The 26414-nt window shown below is 36.9% G+C and overlaps 1 protein-coding gene and 1 non-coding gene across 31 annotated transcripts in view; one reads left to right on the plus strand and one right to left on the minus strand.

Annotated features, from left to right (window-relative positions):
* TBC1D5 (TBC1 domain family member 5) overlaps nucleotides 1–26414 on the plus strand; it is a 529331-nt gene that overhangs the window by 393651 nt on the left and 109266 nt on the right. For all 30 annotated transcript variants that reach the window (XM_072726774.1, XM_072726773.1, XM_072726763.1 and 27 more), the window contains one exon: nucleotides 19868–19974. In XM_072726774.1, coding sequence (XP_072582875.1) covers nucleotides 19868–19974 — 107 coding nt within the window. The remainder of the gene's footprint in view (nucleotides 1–19867; nucleotides 19975–26414) is intronic.
* Nucleotides 17244–17350, minus strand: LOC112925649 (U6 spliceosomal RNA). The gene has a single exon (XR_003236178.1). It is a non-coding gene; the product is annotated as a U6 spliceosomal RNA (small nuclear RNA).

A 26414-nucleotide genomic window follows, 5' to 3' on the forward strand; every position in this document is an offset into this window, starting at 1 on the left:
GTTTAGGATAATATTTTCACAAAATTTTCTAATGCAAACAACTGTTGAAATATTTTCTGATTTTCTATAGTCTTAAACAATTAAATATTTGCTCTTAATTTGGTGTATCACAACTATATGTATTTTTTAAATTTAGTCATCCTGTCTCCAATGCTAAGATCTATTTTTTAAAATTAATTTTATAAAACAGGAAAAATTTTGGCAGCTAAAGCCCTTACACATTTTCAGTCCATCTATTGATGTTATGAAACATATGGGCACATGTGGAAAAATACAGGGATAGTGAAGTTGTTTATTCATTTCAATATTTAGACCAGTTTATTTTAATTTGCTTGGTTGAACCCATAACAGTGAATGAGATCTCCTAAAAATAGGATGACTATTAAATATTTAAGGGTCATTGCCCCTATGCTCAAGAAGTTTTCAACTAGTAGGAAAGACGGACATAATTAATTTTAAATTAACTTACCCAGTCCTGTGATTGAGGTGGAGATAGGTAATATGAAAGTTTAAAGAAGAGGCATTGAATTCCCCTCTTGGCCAGCTGTGAATGAATAGATGTCCTTAAGTTAAATAAGGGGATCTACATTCCAGGCAGAAGGAACAGAATGAACAGAGGCTTGGAAGTGAGAAACTGTTTTAATGGGGGATGTGTGTGTGTGTGTGTGTGTGTGTGCTTCTACAAGCCATTTGGTATTAAAGTACAGAGGGAGGGGATCCCTGGGTGGCGCAGTGGTTTGGCGCTTGCCTTTGGCCTAGGGCGCGATCCTGGAGACCTGGGATCGAATCCCACATCAGGCTCCCGGTGCATGGAGCCTGCTTCTCCCTCTGCCTATGTCTCTGCCTCTCTCTCTCTCTCTCTCTCTGTGACTATCATAAATAAGTAAAAATTAAAAAAAAAATAAATAAAGTACAGAGGGAGACTGACAGGTTATGAGACCAAAGAAAGTAAACAGGGATAGGATCTTGATAAAAGTCTTTATCTTACAAATAATAGGAAGCTCTTGAAGGGTTTAAAGCAAAAGTACAGTCAGTATTAGATCACTCTGGTGGCACTCTGGAAAATGGATTAAAGGAGACAAGAGTAGAGCAAGGAAATTGGATAAAAGTTTATGACAGTAGTCCTGGGGAAAAATTGTAGATTAGAGAAATCTTCAAAACTAAAGTCAGCATTCGTTGGTGACTAAGTATGATGGGTGAGAGAGAACAGGAAGTCTAAAACAATCCCCAGCTTGGAGAGTTGAGTGACTAGGTAATATGTGTAACTTGATAGGAAATAGGATTAGCAGGTTTTAGGAATGGAAATTATTAAGTTTTGGCCCTACTGAATTTGAGATCTATGAGAAATCATAACCTGAAGATTTGGAAAATAAAAGTGTCAGAATCAAGGCTACAGACTCAATTTTGCAAATGGTTAATAGGTATGTATTAATTAAAACCATAATAGTGGATGTGACCTCTTCTAAGAATAGGGTGACCCATATATCCTGATCTACTTGGAACAGTCTGGGTTTACACCTGTTTGTCAAGAATAGTAATTATTAGTACTGTCCTCTTTCACTCAAAGGCATCCTATTAAGATCATAAGAATTACATGGTCAGCCTACTTAAGATGGGTGCCTATAGAAAGAGAATATGGGTAAAGGTGGAACTCTGCATTTAACCTCAGTGTTTATGGCACAAGAGAAAGAAGGGCTTGTGTTGTAACTTCACAAAACTGTGTTATCTGAGCCAAGGGAGGTGATGGGGGTTGGGAATGCTATAATAAGGTCATGATATAATTAAGTAAGGTGGGAAATGTCCATTCGGAATTAGTTCTGTTGAGGGATAGACATCAGGTACTTTTGCCAGAATGGTTTATTGGAATGGTAAAACAGAGGCTGGATTGTGATGAGTTGAAGAGTGACTGGACAGTTAAGTATAATAGCTTTCCCTACAGTTTTGTTGTTGTTTCTTTTGTATTCTGTATGCATTACAATTTCAATTAAGTCAAATGAAAAGGAAAGAATGTGGAGATAACATGGGTAGAATAATCTTTAAAGAAAGCAGAGCAGAGGAGAAGAAAGATATAACTAGGGATTAGTGCAAGGGCAAGGGAGGTTGGATGATTGTCTTTAGAATGAGATCAGGGCTCACTGGCGGTGAGAGAGAACTGATTGAGGGTTTACTTCTCAATCAATCTTAAGTTGGTCCCTCAAGGATCAATACTAGTTTTTCTCCCCTGTTCCATTGATGAGATCTCTGCAAAGATAAATTATCCTGTTTACTTAAAGTTTTTATTTGTTTATTGTTGTTCAAACTTATCCTCTACCCCCCAACAAGAGACCAGATTTTGTTTGTCTTGGTTTCCCTGCCATATCCCAGCATCCAGAACAGGAGCCAGTACATAGTAATCTTGAAAAATATTTTTTGAGTGAAATAATTGAAAAAACAAAGGCTTGGAGGCAATGGAATGAGGTCACAAGTCCTGTGGAAGATTGACTGGGGAACAGGAATAAAAACTGGTGCTGATCCTGGAAGAAGGTTCTGGGTAGGTTTCAGAAGTAGACCAGTTTATAGGTGGGGAAGATAGGAAGTGGAGGAATTCCATGTCTGAGAAAGGAGGAAGCAAGGTTGCGTGCAGTGAGTGAGGTATGATGAGGTTTTAAGGAAATATCTGGGAAGTATGGGAGAGATGGTTGACCATGGACTCTAGGACAAGCTGGTCTAGCTGTTGAAGATCCTATTCTGAAGAGACAAAAAGTGGACAATAGCAATAGGCCTTAAGGTTATGATTTTCTGAGCCATACTCCCCAATCTAGGCAAGGTGCAAAAGAGGCAGATCAAGATCTAGGCTCCAGGTGAGGCCCACATCCCGATGATTAGGCAGAACTGAAAGGAAGCAGGATGGAGGGTGTTGAATGCATTTTAAGAGGAAAGTTTGGGGGATCCCTGGGTGGCGCAGCGGTTTGGCGCCTGCCTTTGGCCCAGGGCGCGATCCTGGAGATCCGGGATCGAATCCCACGTCGGGCTCCCGGTGTATGGAGCCTGCTTCTCCCTCTGCCTGTATGTCTCTGCCTCTCTCTCACTGTGTTCCTATCATAAATAAATAAAAATTAAAAAAAAAAAAAAGAGGAAAGTTTGGGATGTGTGGGGAGGGAAGCATGCCAGGTAAAGAGCATGGGGAAATCAGATGAGGAGATTTGAGGGAGGATATGCAATTTAAAAGCAACAGAGTTGTGGTCAAACAATAAGACACGGAGCAGTTCTGGGTATGGCCAGGACAGTAGAAGTCAGTTAAGGGGAAAGTAAGTCATTGAAGAGATCAAGAGATTGTGAGGAAGCTGGGATTTTTGTTTGGTCCTTTATGGATACTTCACAAGGAATCATGGTAGTAAAAGAGGTAGAAAGAGGTACAGTGAGCCTGGCAATGAAAGCCTCAAATGCAGAAGAGTGACCAAGAAAACAGCTTTTATTTAGTCAATCATTTATTCAGAGAATCAGACATTCAGTCAGTGTTTATTGAGTGCCTACTATTTGCCAGCCATCATGGTGGGTAGGTCACAGTGATGAAGGAGCCCAATGGAGGTACAAATGCAATGCATGAACTTTTTAGGTAGAGAGAGTTTTATGGTAAGACAGGAAGCAGTAGTTTGGAAACAGAATCAGGGAACAAGGTAGCAGCCCCACACACATACACCTTACTGTGGTTGCAGTAGCAGTAGGGGAGGTTGTAGGGGCAGCAGTAACCCCCATAAGGAAAGGCATTTTTCCTCAGAGAAAAAGATGGAGAGGGAGAGGAATAGCAGAAGGAGGACATAGAATAGGATTGGGTAGGGGCCACCTGGGTGGCTCAGTGGTTGAGCATCTGCCTTCAGCCCAGGGCATGATCCCGGAGTCCCAGGATCAAGTCCCACGTCAGGCTCCCTGCATGGAGCCTGCTTCTCCCTCTGCCTGCATCTCTCTGCCTCTGTGTGTGTGTGTGTGTGTTCTTTCATGAATAAATAAATAAATTTTTTTAAAGGAGTGGGTAGAATGCATAGGAGGACAGTACTAGTAAATGAGCTTACATTTTAGGTCATGGTCAAAGGCAAGAGGAAGGTGAACAATTTGCCAGCCTCAGTGTTCCAAATGGAACTTTGGTATCAAGATTTTATTCCATCTCAGTGGATTTGGAATCATGATTCCCTTCCTGGGACGTCTGGATTGGTGATGTTTAGTTATACCTAGTAGTTTCAAGCCCATTCATTCAAAAAATTCCTAGCTGAATATACCGTTGTATGAGGCTCTGGGTATTACATGTATTCTCTTGGAGCCGTAGGTAATACATTTATAGCTCAAAGAATGGTGCGCTTGGGGAAACTCCAAGAACCTTCCTCCAGTGACAGCCTCCTAGGGGTTCAATGTAGGGCTTCACCAGGGCCTCAGTTCATCCTGATAGTATACAAAATATCGTGTACATGTGCATTTCCTTAGGTCAAGGGTGTGTAATTTACTTCCTCTTCTCAAAAGGAATATATAACCTGAAAAATGGTTAACTGCACCTAGTCTAAAATCCTGATTTTACAGGCACTGATAATGAGGACTGAAGATACACTGAAGTCCTAACCCTAGTGCTTCAGACTATGACCTTTTTGGAAATAGGTTATTACAGATAGAATTAGTCAAGATGAGTCATATTGGAGTAGGGATGGCCCCTAATACAATATGACTGTGCCCTTATATGAAGAAACAAATTTGGACACAGATAGCACTGAGGGAAGCTGATGTAAAGACACACAGGGAGAATAATGCCATATGAAGACAGAGGTACAGAGTGGAATGATGCATCTACAAGCCAAGGAACACCAAGGATTCTTAACGGGCACCACAAGCTAGGAGAATGCATAAAACAGATTCTCTTTCAAAGCCTATGAGGGAATGAGCCCTGCCAACACTAGAAGCTAGAAGAGACAAGGAAGTGTTCTTCCTGCAGGTTTGAGAGGGAGCATGACCCTGCTAACACCTTGATTTTTAGACTTTATTCTCTAGAACAGTTCGACAATAAATTTATCTTGTTTTAAACTATCTGGTTTTACGTACTTTGTTACAGCAGCTCTGGGAAACTAATACAGTGTCCTTGGCATTTAAATAATTTAACAGTTGGTCTGTAGGGTTGGATCCTTGTGCCCCTCCTTTGTTCTTGTTTTGCCCCTTTCACTACTGTTGGCATCTTATACTTAATTTTTAACAAAAGTATTCTTCTAATTTTCTTTATATACCTCGAGCAAAACTTCTATTCATTTTAAAAGTAATCTAGTCAGGCAAGTATAGTATTCAACCACTTAGTAGATTTCTTATAAACATCAAGTTCTATATGACGCTTCAGAGATTGAGCCCAACCTCCATGTTTAGAAGTTAGGAAGCCAGATTAAGGCCAAAGGGGCTAGCGACAGGTGGGTTAGTTCTCACATTGCCTTTTCCATTTCTCAAGCCCTACCTTACTTTTATTAAGTAAAAGTAAAATTTCACATTGGGAAAAACAAAAATATGAACATTATCTATACAGATTTTAACATTTAATCATTGAAATCATGGTCAAATGGCTGTTCTTTGAATGAAACTTTTGCTTTACTAAAATTATGTTTAAATAGAATTACTCTCAAACATTTTAATCAAACCATAACCTGTTTGTTTTCTTATGTGTTATAAGAAGTGGTTTTATTTTTTATTCTTTGCTGTATTATATGGACTAAGCTTATATACATTAACAAAGGTTAGGAGATAAGGATCTAATCATGAACTGTTAATCCTATAATAGTTTCATAAGAGCCATATTCTTATCATGCTATTGTTTTTACTGACTTATTCCATACTATAATAAAGTCCACTCATGTGGTTCCCTCCTTCCCTTGGCTCTCCATACCTAAATTATGCTCTATTTTCAGGCCTAGGGCAAGGCAGCTTTCCCCCAAACCTTCCCCAATTATTCTAGCCCACATTAATTTCTCACTTTTACATTCCTAAAAGATTTTAATTAATACAACTCAGTGTAGCATTTAATTATACTCTGTCTTATGTTGTTCCTTATTGCATTTTAGTACCATCTTTGAAAATATGTTGTAAGCCCTTCAGGACCAGAACCACATGTGTTACAGTTCTTCCTTAACCCTCAAAGCATCTGAAGCTCTTTATGTGCTCAGTATTTGGGGTGATCTCAGATGGATGAGTGTCCTAGAGACCTGGGCTGGGGAGGTGGCATGGGTATCTGTGCAGTAATTGCTGAGAATACAGACAGGAGCCAAGAAGCTTGTAGAATAAGAACTCAAATAAATATATCTTTTAAAATACATTTTTTGATGTGACTTTTTTAAAGAAAACATTGTCTACTCTTTAAGCATAAAAATTTTCACATCTTTTTTTCTATTGAATTGAAGTTTTTTTACTAGTACCAAAGAAAAACATTTCCTCTGATTTACAATGTGTACCATATCTTTTGTCTTGTACATTGTTTGTAACTAAAATACTGTAGTCAACTTAATTTAACAGTAGATTTTCCTAACTAGAAAGTATCTCTTAAACGTTTGTTGTCTCTTCATATTCTCTCTGAACACTTGGTAAATGGAAAACTTTTCTTCTTGGCACTTCTACCCACTTCCTGCCTTGTGTTTTCAGCTAGCATGAACATGTCACAACCCTGTCATTTTCCTGGGTTTTCTGTAAGGGTGTCTTTAGCCATCTCTTGGCCTGGCCTGGTGTGGCAGTTTTGTCTTCTTCATAGTTTATAAACATTGTTCCTTTTCATTTCACTTTAGATCTCTGGTTAACTTCTCAGCCACTACGTGTCTCTCTGCCAGAGTTTCCATCTGTCCTACCCCAGAATTTCTATTTCTCTATTTTCTCATTAAGAGCATGTTCAACATTATACTTATGTCACAATGCAGTTTGTTTCAACTACAAATTGAATTTATTTGTCTTTTCTGGAAAAGTCTTACCCAACCTCAGGGACTAAGAAACAAAGGCTCTCTTAAATCACATAGTAATGTGTCATTGAGTTTTTATCAAAACACAAATTGGTGGTCTTATTTTTAAAGGAGTGTTTAAGCACTTCCTGACTACCAGCTCTCTCCCCTCTCAGACATTAAATATTGTAGGTCGTTCTATGACCATCTCAGATACGGATATTTATATGACCCTTTGAGTTACAACTACCATTTATATTACTTTATATTTTAGTTAAAAATATTTCAAAATTTCACTAACATAGGCTGATACATATTTTTTATGGTTAGACTTTTTTTTTTTTTAAAAATAGAGCTTTTTAAAGAAATTTTAGCTTTGCAGCAAAATTGAGTTGAATGTGCAGAATTCCCAGATACCAGCCTGCCTACACACATACACACAGCCTACCCCACTGTCAACATCCCCCACAATAGTAGTACACTTGTTATAATTGAGCCTACAATGACACATCATTATCTCCTAAAGTCCCTAGCTTACAATACAATTCACGTTTGGTGTAGTACCTTCTATGGATTTGGACAAACGTATAGTGATATCTATCCCTCACTATAGTATTATCTGCATAGCTTCCCTGCTGTAAAATCCTCTGTGCTTTGCCTGTTCATCCCCGTAACCCATGACAACCACTGATCTTTTTATTGTCTTCATAGTTTTACCTTTTCCAGAATACCATATAGCTGGAATCATACAGTATGTAGCCTTTTTAGATTAGTTTCTTTCACTTAGTAATATGCATTTCAGTTTCTCCTATGTCTTTTTAGGACTTGATAGCTCATTTCTTTTTAGCTCTGAATAATATTCCATTATCTGGATGTACCACAGTTTATCCATTCACCTACTAAAGGACATCTTAGTTTCTTCCAAGTTTTGGCAACTATGATTAAGGACACTACAAATATGAGCATGCAAATTTTTGTATGGACATAAGTTTTCATTTCATTTGGGTAAATACCAAGGAGCATGATTGCTGGATAGTATGGTAAATTTCAGGACCTCAGCTGAGCTGGGCAGGAGAGAGACCTGAGCTATTAGGTGTTAGAGTAGCCAATTAAAACAACAGGTCCCGACGCCTTAGTGGCTCAGCAGTTGAGCGTCTGCCTTTGTCTCAGGGCATGATCCTGGGATCTGGGATCAAGTCCCCCATCGGGCCCCCTACAGGGAGCCTGCTTCTTCCTCTGTCTATGTCTCTGCCTCTCTGTCTCTCATGAATAAATAAATCTTAAAAAAAAAAAAAAGCAAGTCAAAAATGGAAGAGTTAATAAGCCTTTAATCACTTCTTGTTGTGCTATCAGCAAGGGTCAAAAATTGGAGAAATTGTCAGCTCCCTCGTTCCATTTCACCCATAGAATGCCACACTGGTTGAGGGTCAGGTAGATCAGCATAGATGTGGTGTTATCTCACCCCTTGAAGGAGCTCTGAACAAAAGACTGGTAGTTTAAGGACCCTGAAGTGGCAGTTTACGGGCATGAGTGGGGGTGAGGTGGAAAGGCTAGGAGTAGAAAACAACTGAGAACTAAATCAAACGAGGAAAAGTATCTTCAAGAGTTCTTCTTTCTACCCCCATAGAGAGGTCCCAGCAGAGGCACATGAAAAGGATCAATGCCTGAGAGTTCAGATAAATCTAGGAATGAAGGCACCATGGCTAGGAATAGAAATATGTGAAAGGTCATGTGGGCTCAGTTGGCCAAGACCTTGATTGCAACATCTTTCAGAGACCAGAGTGTACTGGCTGTGCACCGTGTCTGCTGTGGCATAGACCATTTTCTGCCTCAGACTATGAGGTAAGACTTGTCAGGTAGAGCTTTTTGTATTAGAGTTCTCCAGAGAAAAAGTAACCATTATAATATAAATGCAGATATATATGAAGAGATTTATTAAAAGAATTGCCCTGCACAGTTATGGAGGCCCAGAAGTCTCAAAGTCAGTCATCTGCAAGCTGCAGAAGCAGGATAGCCAGTGATATAAGTCAGTCTGAGTCTGAAGGCCTGAGGACCAGGGGTCTTATGTTGGAAGTCTCAGAGTCCAAAGGCTCAAAGACCAGGAGATTTCATATCCAAGACCAAGAGTTAATAGACATTTCAGCTCAAGAAGAGAGAGAGAGGATTCACCTTTCCTTCATTCTTTTGTTCCATTTGGGACCCCAGTGGATTGGATGATGCCTACTGTCATTGAGGGCAGATCTCATCACTCAGTCCACTAAATCAAATGCTAATCTTTTCTGGACATATACCCAGACATACCTAGAACTAATAACTTACCAACAATCTGGGCATCCTATAGGCCAGTCAAATTGATACGTAAAAGTAATTATCATTTCTTTGTAATTGCTTACGATCAGGCCTAAAAAAGAAATTTCAACATAGTGGCTACACTGTCCTCTAAAATGGCTGTGCCACATAGCATTACCACTAGCACTGAATGAAAGTTCTTATTGCTCCACATTTGGTAGTGTCACTGTTTTGGGTTTTGACCATTCTAATATGTGTCACATTGTCTTTTTAATGTCCTTTTTTTTTTTTTTGCCTGAAAATACTTCTAATTTATACAACTACAGGAATAGAGATATGAAAGAAAGATTATGCTCCTGGAAATCTTGTTTCATGTTCAAAATTAAGAGTCCATACCTATTTTGGCCTTTCATTAAAAAGGAGGAAGTAGTCTTCTTTCCTGATGCCATAATCTTGCCTCTCTGTGTTCTTACTCCCATCCCACATTTTTCCATTGCCCTAGAAAGCAATACAATGATGGGTTCAGGAACTTTACAATACCTTTTATGGGCAAAAGCCAGCAAAATCATATGTATCACTAGAATCTTACCCAGAAATACTCAGGATTTCATGTCCATCTGTTGCTGTCAAAACATAATGTGAATAGTCCTGCAAGTTGATTACAGCCATTCTTTCTGACCATTAGAGAAAAGGAGACAGTGATCTTGGGCTTCCTGACTACTGACTTCCCAGCTTTCTCACTCACCTTCCTCTGCTCTCTCCTTCTTCCTCAGCTTTCCCCATTCAGTTGCTTCCTCACCTAGATTCTTCTTCCCAGTAGTTCATCTGCCCAGATGCTGAGTAGGAATGTCATTGAAGAAGTGACTAAGGATATCAGATTTGAGATGTTATATTAAGCTCCTCTATTTACCACTGTTGCTCCTGAAACCCCATTGAAATGGCATAAACACCCAGGACACAGAGAATTAGGAAGGAGATTACTGAGATTTTGGAAACAGGAAAGCAGATAGGTGACTGATAACTGACTTAGCAGATCCAAGAAAACTAGATACAAAATTGATAATGAGGAAAGCCAAGAAATAACCCATAAAATTCCTAAAAGTATAGAAATTGGCAGTGCTAGGTATCGCTGGGAATTGGTAGGAAGAAGGAAGAAGTTAAGACTGAAAAACAAGAACTGATTGAAAGTCTGTTTAAGAAGCAGATATCCAACCTGTACCTTGAGGATATATCCTGGAGGTGGTAAAATGGAGGATTTCTGGACTAGGGACTTGGGCAGTTTCAGTGAACATGGAGGCCACCAGTGTTCTTTCACCATCTTTACTGTTCCCAGATCACTAGAACCAAACTTCCTCCTTCTAGAAGAAATTTGGGAGATCCTTTTTGGGGGAATCCAGTGAGCCCAAGAGAAAAAGCCTAAAAATCTAGGCTCACGGATTACCTAAGAATGACCTGTGTAAACCCTAGAGTTAAAAGACCCACCCATTAATGCACACAAAGCTTGAAGTTACCTTTGTACCACCCCACTCTTAGACATGAGCAGGTAGCCATAAATCACCAAACATTTGAGGAAAGCATAAAAATAAAAGCAGAGATCTAAATAAGCATCCAGGAGAGAAAAACAACAGTGAGTACACAGAGACTACACAGGGAGGAGGGAACATCTCAGAGAGCTAGGAAAAGCGTGATTCAAAGGAAAAAGTGTTAGGGGCACTTGGGTGGCTCAGTCAGTTGAGTCTTTGGCTCAAGTCATGATCTTGGGGTTCTGGGATCAAACCCTGTGTTGAAAATCCCTTTTCAGCGGGGAGTCTGATTTTCCCTCTGCCTCTCTCCCCTGCTCATGTTCTCTCTCTTTCTTTTTTTTTCTCTCTCTCTCTCAAATAAATAAAATCTTTTTAAAAAGGGAAAATGTATTGATAATAAAAATATGATGCAAGTAAGATGGTTTGGAATATAAAATTGAAAAGTATTCCAGGAAACAGCACATAAAACAGATTTAAAAAATAAGAAAGAAAATTGAAGGACTGGGCCAAGAGATCCAACATCTAGATAATGAGATTTCTTCTAATAGAGAGAAAGAAGAAAGAAATGAGAAACAGAATAAACAAAAAAACAGAAGGGAGAAAATCATCAGTGAAGCAATTAAAGAGAAATTTCTAACTGAACAGAAAACCATGAGTTTCTAAATTGAAAGGGTCCATTATATGTGAAAATACATGCAAATTAAAGGTGCATTACTCTGAATTTAGATGGGGGTGGGAAAAGAGAAACAGGTCACATAGAAGAATGGGAATTAGAATGGTGTGAGACTTTTTAACTGGAAGCCAAAATACTCTGGAACCATGCTCCCAATTTTCCCAGGAAAATGTATTTCCAGCCTGGAATTCCATACCTAGACTATTAATTGTCACAATAAATGTTTCAAACAGAAAAGTTTTTTTAAATTCCTGTCCTGTGCATAAAGCCTTTAGAGGATGTGCTCCTCAAAACAAGGGTGTAAAGCAAGAAAGAAGCTAGGCACTTGAGGAAATAAGGGTATAACACTTGAAAGAGGTAGAGGGCATCCCCACAATGATGGAACAGACCAGAGAGCTCATGAGAAATTGAGAAATTTCCTGGAAAGAAGAGAAAAGAAAGGGAGAGAGGGAAGGAAAGAAATTGACAAAAACACCTGAAAATTTTTTTGAAGTTTCAAAAATAAATGTATACAAATGGGAGAATATTTAAGGATAAACTCCTGTTAAATACATACACAACATAGCAATTGGAAAACAAGACCGTTATAAACCCCAAGAAAGAAAAAAGGTCTGTGGAAACAGGGGGAGGAGTCATGATACACTGTTAACTTAGCTATAATATTGTTTGCCTTGTTATAAAAGTGGAAACTCTAAAAATTGGTTTAACTAGAATTATGGTATAACATCATCAGGGGAGGGGACAAGGAATGCATGTATGATGTGGAGGTTGGCAGAGGGTTGGCTTTCAGTGCTAAGGATGAATTAAAGCTTAAATAGGGAGTCAGTAGACAACATTTAAAGTAAGAGTTAGTTAGACATTAGCATGTTTTTTCTCACAATATGGAAGGTAAATTTTTCTTAATGAGCTAAAAGAAAGCAAGTGCTTCTGGGTATTGGGAAATACAGGGTAGGAGACAGCAAGTGCTGTATTCATTATCAGCTGCCTTAAATGATTGGAATTTTTAAACTATGTACATGTCTAACTTTCATAAAAATCGGAACTGTGTTTAAAACGTCCACAAAGAAATAATTAAAAATCACTATATTAAGTAGCCTTATTATGTAAATTCATTAACATTTTTATTCATAATTTCTTACTGTCTGCTTTTGTTTTTCTGCTTCTCCTCATATGCACACACTCCCCAAATTCAATTGTATATAAAGACCTATCCACTTTTCCAGCAATTTCTGCCCACTGTACTCCACTTCCCCTTGCTTACTTCAAGTATTCATCCTCTCCTCTCTGTAGTATTACCAGAAACTTTAGCTGGCTCCGTGCATCTTGTCCTTCCTCCTCCCTCCCACTGATCACCCTATGCTGGCAATAATCTTTCTAAAAAGAAATCTGATCACATTACTTACAGTCCTTCAGTAGGGATAACAAATAGAGAATAAAATCTAAACTCTATCTCCCTGTAGATAAGCAGGACCTGCTTCCATGTCTCCATTTCTCCCCAGCACTCTGCCATAGGAACTACTCAGTATCCTGCCTCCGTTTACTTCCACCTGATGGATGATAACTCACTGACCTTGCAGCTTTCCACTCCAGGAGTTGTCACAGCCCCTCGTATGTGCCACTGTTATCAACTATGTCCTGTTTTATAGAGTTATGCTCCTCTTCCACTGCAGTATGAAGAGAAAACTAGGATTGTATCTTTTTTCTTTTCATATCAGTATATGGAACAAAATAGATATTTAATAAATGCTAGTTAACTGAGTTGAATACATGAAGTCTAACAAAAGAGAGATTTTCAACACTTGTTAAATATCTTCTGTACATCAACCCTTTTTACTGACAGATCTATACTTCTAAGCAAGGAATTAAAAATCACTAAGCAACGAAGTAAAACGTATGTATGTATCTATCTATATTCAGATTCAGACAAACAAGTAATTAATTAAAAGCCTGACCTATGGTTTTCTTTTATTTGGATTTAAAAAAATAAGAGGCAAAAATATGAATCAGATTTATTATTTTCTTTCCTAAATTTTAATACATGCTAAATTTTTTAGATTTTGTTTCTGTAACATTTTATAATGTGGAGATAGAACTCAGGCCCTGATTCTAGGCATATCCCTACAATTATTACACAATGGTAATAACTTGCATTTAAAGACTTAAAGGTTTCTGCACTGTATCATCTCATTTATGCCCTTACTAGTAACAAGATGGAGACGATGACAAAATTTAAGTCTGTACAGGGACCTGATTTGCTTCAAACTTAATGCCAGGACCATTGGCACTCTGGAGTGAGTGTGCAGTCATGCTGACTTCACTAGTATGGTGTTTTTCATCCTGTGCTCATACCCTACCCGCTGTTAGTTCTCCATTTGGATGCTTGCTTGCTTACTACCTTTCAGTTGACAACACCATATGTTTAAAGGTATAAATTCTTGAGAAGATCTCTTATGTTGTTTGATCTGATTAAAATAAATTCTGTTTAAAGTGTATTAAGCTTGGAAAGCATTAAGAGCACTTCTTAAAGGTTTTTTTGAGGGGCGTCTGGCTAGCTCAGTCAGTAGAGCATGTGACTTGTGATCTCTGGAGTTGTGAGTTTGAGCCCCTTATTAGGCATAGAGATTACTTAAAATCTTAAAAAAAAAATTTAAAGTTTTTTTCAAGACAAAAGAGTGGGCTACTCTGAATTTGAGATTGTCCTTTTCCCAAAAATCTAATTTAAAACTCTCATATTTATACACAAAATGTACTAGAGAAATAAGGACCATCTCATTGTTTATAGAAGAATGTGTGTTTATCTTAGCTTTTGAGAACGGATGTTGTTGTGATTGATGGTGCTCAGAGAGGCAGTTGTCACAGTGTCAAGCAGGGAGGAAAACCCGGAAGGACGAAATCTTAGAATTGTAAACACTAGACAAAAATCACTTTGTTTGGAGAAGGGTATTACTTGGTTTTATCCCTGGCTTTCTCCAAGACTGAAAAGAATAAGCTTTGTTCTTTTTATTTATGATTACTCCCTACCCCCACCTGGTTTTCTGGTCCATTTGAAACCCTATTTTGTATGTTCCCATTTTTTATAACTAGGGAAGTTAAAATAGTGCGGGTTTTTTAATAGTTCAAGACAATGAATGCAATAAGTATTGTTTCTTTCCCATCATGTTTTAGATCCTCAACAAATATTTTTTCAGAGCACATAGCATTTATTGAATGTCTTCTGCATGCCAAGTACCGTGCAGGACACTTACATACATATCAGCTTTGTTTTCAGTGGGGGAGGTACCATAAATTATGTTAAAGCCTTTAAGTTTTCCTTTTTGTTGTTGTTAGTTAAGTATTCTAATTTTATATTCATGATTATCTGTTTTATATGCCACTTAATAACTAACTACAAGAATTTATGCCTATTTCTAATATTTACTTTACCTGGCCATATATATATATATATATATATGGCTTTTCTCAGTATATCTTTGAGGCTTCTCTGTGGCTCACACATAGTTGGTGTTTAGAAGCCATTTGCACTGTGTCTAAATTTGGCTTCTGTACATGGATACTCCTGTTGTGACATTTTCTTCTAGGAATATAGGATGGTACAAGGTACAGTGGTGAAGAGTGAGGCTTTCAGCCTCACAGACCTGGGTTCAGCCCTCTCTGCCATTTAGGAGCCCACTGGCCTCAGATGTGTTGTTTATTCTCTCTGCACGGCCATCTCCTTGTTGTCTAAAATGTGGAGTTGATGATAATACTTTCCTTAGTGGGGATTAGGAGGCTCACAGGGCATTTGTATAATATATGGCAACTTGCCATGCACATTATAGATGCCTAATAAGTGATAGCTACTACTTTTCTTAATTTTAGAGGAAATTAAAGGCAGTCTACATTTAGTTTTACATTCTTTTACAGGCTGCCAGTCCATTTTGTTACCTTGGGAAAGTAAGTGTATCTAAATATAAAATTAAATAATTTGAATGAAGTGTTTTACTTACAAGTGTTAAAATTGTAGGGGCAGTTAACTTTGAATTATACATAAGTTATTTAAGCTCTAAACTTTCTCAAAACAATAACATCCTCTGATTATCTTTACTGATTTCATTAGTTTTTTGTCATTACTGGAGAAACTATTTAAACCAGCTCCCTTAAACAACTCCAGAACAGTCGTGTACCATTTAAAAGTAGAGACAGAGAAGTCAACTTTGCGTCATGTGGAGGGAGTGCATTCAGCAAGAATTAAGCGATATGGAAAACATATTACCTTGCATCTCTGTCACCCTTACAGAAACCCTGAAGATAAAGTAAGCATTATTATTGTTTTATAAATGGGAAAAAAATGAAGTCCACACACAAAATAGGTGACTGGCCAGCAATCTGATCTAAATCTAAATTAGATTGTAATCCAGATCGTCTGATCCCAAATCCAGTATGTTTTCCTAGTTACCACTTACCTTTGTCTTATACTTCTGTGAATGAGCTCTTCAGAGTGTGTAACTTCGGTACTTTGTTTTTTGTTGTTGTTGTTTTGTTTTGTTTTGCTTTGTTTTTTTATTTTTAAAGATTTATTTATTCATTCATGAGGGACACAGAGAGAGGCAGAGACACAAGCAGGCTCCATGCAGAGAGCCTGACATGGGACTCCATCCCGGGTCTTCAGGATCACGCCCTGGGCCAAAGGTAGCGCTAAACCGCCGAGCCACCCAGGCTGCTGTACTTTGTTTTTAAAGCAAATACATACTTGATTTCAAATATAGGGAGATACCAAAAAGTCAGCCTTTTTTAAATCTTTCACTGCCCTGATAGAGTAAACACTAGGGAGGGAATAGGACTGCAGGTGAATTTGGCACATTCAACAAAAATTTGCTATAAAGATCAAAACTAAATTCTTATTCTCTCAGATCCCCACTATTTTGTTTTTAAAATACCTTGTGTTATTCTTGCTTGCCTACTCGAAATTTGGCACAGTTATTCAAAAGGAACTTAATCCTTAGTGTATGTAACTGCAGATTAAAAGTGTTCTCAAGGTGCAAGTTTTCATTAATAAATTAGAGATAGTATTATCCAAAGACAGGGTGCTATAGGGAAGTAAAGCTTTACTTATACGCATTTAAGTTTTTAGCTGAGATTATTTAACAAAAAAAAAAAACAGATTAACAAGAAAGGCAAAAGCTTATTAACATATGTATCATATTATTATTATATAATTATATTTTTATTATAAAAATACATATTACAGTTGTGTAATATATATTGACACACACACATATAAATGTATACTCATTTGTATGTGGTAAATACTCGGGAAAATGAGCAACTCTCAAAGATATGGTTTTAGAATTTAAGATTAAATACCATCTTAATAAAGAAAGTGGAGGGGAGATGTAGACCTCTTAGAGAAAAGTAAGTGATTTTAGGGAAGACAAATGGGCCTTTAGAAAAAGAGATGAGAGGTGTGAATTTGTGACAAAGTTTGTCTTGGGGGAATTTATGGCAACTGACTTCCTTTTGGGGGATGTATCTTTTTTTTTTTTTAAGATTTTATTTATTCATGAGAGACACACAGAGAGGGAGAGAGACGCAGAGACATAGGCAGAGGGAGAAGCAGGCTCCGTGCAAGGAACCCGATGTGGGACTCTATCCCGGATCCCAGGGATCACGTCCTGAACTGAAGGCAGAGGCCCAACTGCTGAGCCACCCAGGCATCCCTTGGGGGATGTATCTTTAGACAGTTAAGAGGAGTGTTCAAAGAAAGCCTCACTGTGCATTTGTTGTTTTTCAAGTGCCTACAACTCAAAATAATCAGTATACCAAAGTGGTATATTGCAGGGTAGCATGTCCTAAACTCCTGCAGCAGTATTTTGCTTCATGAATTTGCGAGTCATCCTTGCTCTGGAGCCATGCTAATCTTCTCTGTATCATTCCAATTTTAGTGTATGTGCTGCAGAAGCAAGCACCCTACAGCATTATTTCAGATGGCGTGGTCAGCTACCCTTCAGAGCTTAGATTCTTTTGTCATTTTATCTCTAGCACACTCTCTGTGTGTCCAGGATATAGTAGATGCTCAGGAAATATTCATTAACATTCAGTGACTGGATGGATGAAAGGGAGACAGGAGAGAAAGACTGTTAGCACCTTCATTCATTCTGCAAGTAGAATATTAATGCATCTGTTGGCTTCCCTTACATATTTTATACCTTACTTCAGCCTCAAAAGTTCTATCAAGTTGTAAGAATAGGATTGTTGCCCTCGTCCCAATAAATAACAAATACCTATCTATATCAGGCTATTCTAGAGACTGGGTTATGCTGACCTTCCAAGCTCCTTAAAAACTACTGCTTGAGAGTAATAATATAAATTGACTCTTCTGTTTGCAGTGACTCTGCATTTATTATGTCATCTCATTTTTAAAACAATTGCCTTTTCAAACAAAGCCACATATTAAAGCTCAGACCTTGTCTGAGCCACACAGTGATTTGGGCAAATGACTTAACCTAAGTGTTTTCTCATCTGTAAAACAGGGATAATAATTATAACCTTATAATAAGATTGTCATAGAAATTAAATGAGATAATGTAGGAAAAGTTCTTGGCATAGGGCCTAGTCTCAGAAAGAAAGCCTTTAGTAATTTATTGCCATTTTAGTGGTAGTAGTAGCAAAAACTGCTTGTTGTTATACATCTGCCCTTCAGCTCTTTAATTTTCTTTAGACTAAGGAGTGTTTTGTTTATCTCTGCATCCCCTCCTAACATAGACCCTGCCGTGGATTAGGTACTCAACAAATAGCTATTAGATTGAATAAAGTAGGGGAATATATATATATATATATATTTTAATCAGGAAGTTGTTTCCACATGACTGAACTGATGCTCGGAGAGGTTACTCACAACAGGTTTTGAGCAGCTGCTGTCAATCAGCGAAACAGATTATGTCCTTTAATCTTATGGCAACCTTAGAAAAGGTTCATATGGTGTCCCAGGATTCAAGCCCACATCTTTGCATCCCAAATCCAGAACCATTTGCTTCTTTTGCAAAATACACGAGAATTCTTCCTGGGTCAGTTACTAGTATATAATTATATTTATAGTATTTGGGGGAAAGTAATGAGTTATAAGATGAATTGATTATCTACATTCTATTTATTTGTTAGAGCTCAAAGAAAACCACACATGGAAACATTATAGAGTTCTCAGTATACTAGCTTTTTGAATTCTAGAGAAAAAAGGCAAACAGGTAACTGAATGTGAATATGACAAAATGAACGAATGAGAAAAGAAGAGGCTGAACAGATATAGAAAGGGTAGGATAAGTGAGTGCTTTACAAATGAAAGCAGATGTATGAAATTACAAGCTGTCAGATCAGCAACGGAAATGAAGATGATAAAGTGGTTCCTTACATAGATTATAATTATTCATTTTGCCCAGTCCTGTCTCCTTTCCCCATAATGTTCATGGGAAGGGGGAGAGGGTGGGAAGCTGTTGCAAAAAATGGTGCTTCCAACAAAAGAAGAAGAAAAATCTAGGAATCAAGGATATTTCTGATCACAAACAATTATTTATTTTGTGATTTGTGTTGTTTCTGTAGAATCACAATTGTTTTCCTATGGAATATTTTTCAACTGCTTGTTCAGATTAATGAAAAGGATTCAGTTGCAACAACAGGAAGTTGTAACTGTAAAGTTTCTTCACAGTCAATGCTGTGGAAGCAGTCAGTGTGGCTTACAAACCGATTGTCGTTAATGGGCCTGACTGTGACAGCAGTGGCAGATGGATTGCCAAGAAATGAAGTAGTTTACATAGACCTGCCTGAAAAGATGTGTTTAATAATTGCGCCCATAATTAGGTTGATTTGGGAAAAAAATTAAATGACAGTCTAAGGAACACAGTTAGGCTTATCTATGAAGATTCTGACATTTTTCCTCCCAAGAAATGCTGCATAGATCCTCCCCCTAAATTTCTCATTACCTTTAGAAAAAAAATATTGGAAGAAATTATATTTTTAAACTTTGAATTATGTAATATTTACATATAAAAGAATAAGTGTAACGTAACTTTTGAAGCATAATAATTAGGGTAAATATTATTAGAATTTTAAACTGTTTTTTCCCATTCATAAGATTTTTGTTACTAATTTCTAAGCAAAACTAGAGACATTTAAACACAGATATATAAATGGCAATAAATATGCATGCTTCTAAGAGTTTATTTATATTGCAAACATACACATCTCTATATCTGAGGCTCTTCTTCCAACACCTCCTGAGGATAAGTGCTAGATATTAGATTGCAGTTAACAGTACAGTGTGCTGCTTCAAAGGCCATTTGGTAAAGATCCCTTCTCCCTATTTCCTTTTATCAAATTAATTGAGTTATTGGTTTGCTTTCTTTAAATCTAAGTTGTTATTTTTTAGTCTTGAGTAATGCAAACATCTTAAACAGTATTGCTTCTGAATTCTTCTTTTTCCTCTTATTTAGTGATCTCTAGTAACTACCAGACCTGTCTTGGCCTTCTGATGCATTACCCACTAATTGGGGACGTACACTCACTAATTCTTAAGGCTCTGTTCCTTCGAGATCCAAAGGTAAGCTTTCCAAATAGAGTATGCACAATTTTAAGTTGAGTGAAAAAATGGTTTCTCAGCATGACTCCAAGAATTCATAGTGGGGAATTTGTGTAATGACAGATGAATTGCTTAATGACAGAATTTGCCTGAAGTTGTAGGCAAAATTCACATACTTCACTGGCTAGCAACTGAGCAGGTAAATTAAGTAATTGTACATTGACCGTGAGAACCTGGAACACACATCTCTTGTCCCTCAGAGGGTTGTTCTGCCTTCCCCTTTCCTCATAACTCAAGGAAGTAGCTCAGCAACTGTCTCTCCTTATAACCACATTTCATTATCATTGGTACCTCTCACAGAGACCAGCCTACCCAGGTAGTGCCTCAGGGGCCATGTGACCAAGACATTAGAGCTATAAAAAGCACTGGTTCTGGAAAAGTTTATGACACAATGAAATACTAAATCATTTTATTTTTGGATTATGTATTTTTCTAATTTTGTGGAAGAGTAACCTAATAAAACAGAGATTCAAACGACTTTAATGCTGATTTCTCTATTTGAACTTAAAGCAAGCCACCAAAATTTTCTTTACACTTCAGAGAAAAAGTGTGCTCTTTTACAACTAATGTTATATTTCTTGAAAATAAGAACATTTAATGATCTAAAAAAATCTGTGAATCCTTGATGCTTTTGAGCCAAACAAAAATATTGGATGAAATATAAGAGAGAGAGCTTCAAACACGAGTATGAGAATGCCAGGCATTCGGTGGTAATCCCAGCCTTTGGCTCTTTGGCAGAATTCCCAATAGTCATGTTGGCAGTTGTCGAACTGTCTTGGAGTCCGTCTGTCTGTGGCTCTGTTGCCAAAGCTCTGTCTGAGCCACTTGGGCCTCCAAGTTTAACGTAAATTTTAGTTCTAAAGGATTTCTGCTTTTCCCTCTGCAGTTGACTTCCAACATTTGAGTATGACCTCTATTTATTCTTTGATAGATTTAAAAGATTTGATTTCTTTGTGCCTATACCCATTTTCTATAAAAATATACAATTTTATATCATTTCTGCTCTACAGTGTTTCATTATGTGTCAAATGTAATCCATCATTTCTCTGTTATCTAAGGTAGCATATTTTTTTCTGGTAAGGCTTAGGAGTCTGATTGTAAAATCAAAAATCCCATATTTTATGTATATATTTTTTATAAAAAATAACCACAACTATGAAATATCTACAAAAGGAATAAAGAATGAGGTTGCTTGTCACTGAAGTATTTGAGTTTTGGTCTGTAAACTTAAGGTAAACTCTATCAGCTCAGCATTAGGAATTCTTAGAATCATACAGAGTGGGGGAAAAATCTGTTAAAATAACTATTTGAATTCTCTACTTACATGATTTATTTTTGGTTTTACTGAAGGGAGAACTGAATATAATATCTAAACCTATCGATCTTGGTAATTTTTCCCTGGCTAAATATGGTTAATCTTGCTATGAATCACCCACTCTTCTAAATGTAGCATTCTATATAATAAATCAGTTAGTTATTAGTGGAATCTGAGATTTTAATAGAGTACTTTTTATCTCAATAAGATAGTGTACATAATATAAATATAATGAAGCCAATTCTGTAAGCATTAAAAAAATAAAGTCTCTAAGGATTAAGAGAAGAAAAATATTGGCATTAGTATCTAAAGAAAAGTATTCCCCACTTTTACATTTAGGGTCTAACTAAGTAAAAATGATAAGATAATGACCCAAAATATAAGACCTTAAACTGATATTTCTGAGGCAGAAGAAATTGATCAGGAGGAGGAAGGAATCATGTTTAAAAGGCTGTTGAGAACAAGTTTATAGAATGATGATATCTATAGAAAAATAAAGAAAGTTGTATAGTGTTAAGGAGCTTTCACATGACTATCCCAGCAAGGTGATAGTTTTAGTTAAGGAGCAAGGAGACTGAATTAGGGATCAGGACACTGGGTCAGATCTTGACTCTACTAACAACCATCCTTGTGATTTGGGGAAACTAATGCTTGCTAAATCATGGTCTTCTCTTTTGGGGTTGAATTAAATTGTCTCTAACGACCTGCCCAACCATAGCTCCTTTGTCCACAAAAAACTGATGTAATTACAATGATCTAGGAAAATCCAGTCCGGTGCTACAGAGGTGCAAATGGGGAAGAAACGCAAACACACACACACACACACACACACACACACACACACAGCGAGTTTATATATAGCATAGAAATCCACAAGTGGACAGAATTTTCAATGTAGTAATGTCATTATAATTCATATAGGAGACCATTTACACAGAGGAGGAAGAAAAAGAGGGAAGGATGATGTTAGTACCCCGCCCATATCCTCTAAAAATCCAAACATCAGTGTGCTTAATTTCTATTAGTAACAATGAAACACTTAAAATACTTGAATCATTCCCAATTCAAGTAGATCAGAGTAAGTATATAAACACACAAGTCTCTGTGAAGTGAACTAGTAGAAGGATGAGATTTGAGGCATGAAACTACATTCTCATAGTCCAGTTATTTGTGACAGTAGTGTTTGTGGTTGCTGACAGACCCATTTTATTAATAAAATAAAAATAAACAAGGAACTCTGAGCCCTCTGAGTTCATTGCCAACTTCAGAAAAGCACTTCATCCTACCGTTTTCCGTAAATCCCAGTGGCGATTGCTCAGTTGAGAATAGACTCTGCAACTAGAGCATGCGACACTGAGCTTTAATTGTTCTATATCAGATGTAGGCTTTACTGTGAAAAGGTTTCTCATTTGAACAGACTGAAATAATGGGGCTGTACACTGTAATAATAGAATCATTGTCCTTCATAGTTTCTAAGCACTTTGATGTCCTTACAACAAGCTATGAAGTAGACAAAACCAGGTTATCTTTCTTCATTCTTTTTCAGTGCAGGCAGGTTAAGGTTATGTGGCTTTCCTGAGGCCAAAGGCTTGTTGAGATTCTAAGCTAACAAGAAAGACCCCATAACCCTTGTATGTATCCATCCCCTCCTGAGATTCCCAGCCTACCTTCTACCTCCTTCAGGAAGCCATTCCTAGGCTCAGACAGGACATGTTTTCACCTTTGAGTCCTCATAAGGATCTTATATTTTAGTTATTTGCTTATTATTGCATCCATTATTCCATATGATCCTACTCATTTTTTAGCATTTAACTTTGTGTTCTACAGGAGTTGATATTAAGAAAATAAATTGAATTTGGATGCGGTTGCTAAGCCTCTTCCAGTACACCATACTGACTCTAATCTGGGTGGATCTCATTCACCTAGTGTATATCTAGAACCCATACCCGCATCCCATGGAAGCCTTTACCAACTATATATTTGTCAGTTGCCATTTTTATCAAGATGGTGAATGACCCTGCATCTTAAACTTATAGAGCATCTAGTTCCTTCATTTGCTGTGTGTCAGAATTTTTTGAAAAACTGTTAACACCTTCAAATATTATGGAACAAAAGTGACATAACAAAGAATCTAGTTAATATACCTCACTGTGACCGTCAGAATTTCAGAACTGCAAGGAACCTAGAGATCTAATCCAGCTTCTGCTTCTGTAGACAAACAAAGGATCAAGGTGAAATCCAAGACTCATTTAATACAGCTTGTCGGTTGCAGAGCCGGCACTGGTTGATCCCAGGTCTTCCAACCACCTTTCCACACCAGAACTATATTTTTAAAAATAGTAGAATCCTATTTACTACTATTTGTCATAAAAATTATTCAATTTGTAACAGACATTTAATTTGCATCTGTAATAAATATAACTGCCACATAAATAAGTAGACCTAGAACTATTTGAAATTTTCTTAAAGGTATGCTATGTAAAGAGACTAAATGTCAAGTATCTGTTTGTAGCATCATGTTCTCTGTTCACCATAAATATGATTTCTATACTTAGTTCTTCAGACCATGATCCTAATTCTCATTTTCTTGTCTTTATGATATTAGAACCACTGAGCAGATTTCCAAAAACAATCCACTAAATGAAGTAGAGGGATAGAAGGAGGACAGTCTGAAAAATATGAAGTGATTAAAAAACATTGTTCTAACTAGTTGTTCAAATTTAAAAAAAAAATTTAAAAACCCAATTAGAAACAAAAGTCATAGAAAATGTGAACATATTGTGTTCCTTAAATAACCAGATGTTCTCTCCTTCCTGAAGGCAGTAAGGGCTAGGAATAAAAGGTTTAAAACTATTGTTTTAAGTTAACTGTGAATTTTGCAAATCTGTTTTTACCCTTTAGCAAATAAAATTCTAATACGGAAACATAAGCAAAGTAATTTTCATTTTTTGGTGCTCTCTTATTTGTGTTGTGTGTTGAAGTGTTAACCTTATCACAAAGACTTATTACAAATGAAATACAGTACATAGATTAACATTTTAGATTATGCAGTAAGAATTTGACAGCTACTGTTTGTTTTGAAGACTAGAATATTCTCCAAAAAATATTTCTGGTAAGTTTGCAAGCAACCCTTTTAGCAGTGACTGCTATTGTTTTTGGAAGAAAATTGCTAGAAATAAGACAATTTAATTTCATAGTCCTTCTTGTACACAGAAACACGCTATACAAATATAGTGTACAGTGTTCTTATGCTTGGCCAATTCTGTTTTGGCTTTTATTTGGAGTTATGTTAAAGTTTGCCTTTTTAAATTATAAAAGGTCTAAATATTCAGATTTCAGATTTTATGTAGGTAATAGATTTTTTTACTCTTTTAATTCCAAAAAACTCCATTGTAGGTGTTACTTTTTAAAAATAAATGACTTTGGTAAAATGTCATCTATCAGAATTGAAAAAAGGTGAATGAATCCAAGCCTGCTACCAATCAAGTGACAGTGTTGCAAAATGTGCATTACAGTAGTTGTATTCGTTTTCCCCTCTGAGTAGTAAATAACCTGAAAACCACATATACTAACTCTTTGAGGAAGATGCAGTACCCATTTTTTTACTTTTCATGATGTTCCCATCAGAGGTCTGTTCAGATTTTCCAATATTAGTTTTTAATATGATTTTCTCTTGTAGAAAGAATGGTACTTCTCTTTTCTTCATCCTCTTTTTAGTCCCTGAGAAACAGGAGCATTTCTCTGAAAACTGCCATTCTTTGAGAATCATTTGTTTTTGTTTTTTTCTGTTAATGACCCCTCAAAATGTTTCTTTTTCTTTGTATATGAGCTAGGTAACTACATGTCATTCTTTTATTATCATTAGATTACAGCTAATTGGACATTTATTATCATTAATATTTAGGTATTAGTGATTAATCAGGTATAGACTTTTTTTGACATAGGACAGCATTAAAAAATAGTAAGTTCTACTTCTGAAGTAATGGTGGCTATCAAAAATCTGTAAAGAAATAACCTGAAAATCTTGACTAAACCAGTACTTGAAATTTGTTTTTATTGTAGACATTTTATAAAGTCAGATTATGTTTCTCAAAGCTTGTTAAGGGTTTCCTAGTGCCTTAAATAATTTTGAACTTGTTTTATAAAAGTATTTTGAATTTATTAATTTATTCAACAAACCAGTCTTTCTTGTATACTATCTAGAATTCAACAGACCTTGTTTAGATCCTGGTGAGATATATATATGTATGATGTGGCTTTATCATAATACACAAGTAAACAAGAAAGTACTCAATTTATCACGTGCTGTAAAGGATACAAATAGGGTAGCATTAAAGTAATAAGAGGAGGAAAAGAACCTGAGCTTGGTGAAGACCTAATTTATGTAAGTTAGTCAAAAGGCCCTCTCTTTGATGAGATACCATTTTAGCTGAGAACTAATGAAGGAGAAGATATCAGCCATAGAATAGGGAGAGGAGCCTCTAGACAGGGGAACAGCAAACACTCCAAAGTAAAAAAGAGCCAAGCCTGTTTATGAAACTAAAGAAGACCAGTGTGACTAGAGCCAGGAACTTAGGGGAAGCTGCCTGAGATAGCGGAAAGGCCAGGGAAGGCTTGTTATTACTTTGTTCTTCCCCGGCAATCTTACATGTTGATATATGGTAAAATTACTTCTAAGGTCCCACTTTGAAATTCTAAAAAGATTGCTGGGTTTATGGTGATTCCTCTGATGACTGAGACACACTGTCATTACAAACTATTCTTAACTCTCAGCTGGAAGTTCTAAGAACTCGTCTTAAATGAGTTCCTCGCTTGGGAGAGCACACTCACTTATTCAGACCTCTGGGCTGTAACATGGATCTGACCAGTAGGTCATTGCATAAGTTAGAAAGACTGGCCAGGACCCTGAACATATATCACATTTATCTTTTAAAACACTGTCTTGGCTTCCTTCCCTACACTACCAGTCTCAGTTTTGCTTTCATTAGATCAGTATTATGCTCTACTATGTAGTGACGAGGGAACTAAACCAGTCTTTCTCACTTACCAAAATGGGAGCTCTCCTAGGTCAGGGATTAGATCTCCA

This window comes from Vulpes vulpes, chromosome 11 (assembly GCF_048418805.1).
Source record: "Vulpes vulpes isolate BD-2025 chromosome 11, VulVul3, whole genome shotgun sequence".
Taxonomy (NCBI): Eukaryota; Metazoa; Chordata; class Mammalia; order Carnivora; family Canidae; genus Vulpes; species Vulpes vulpes.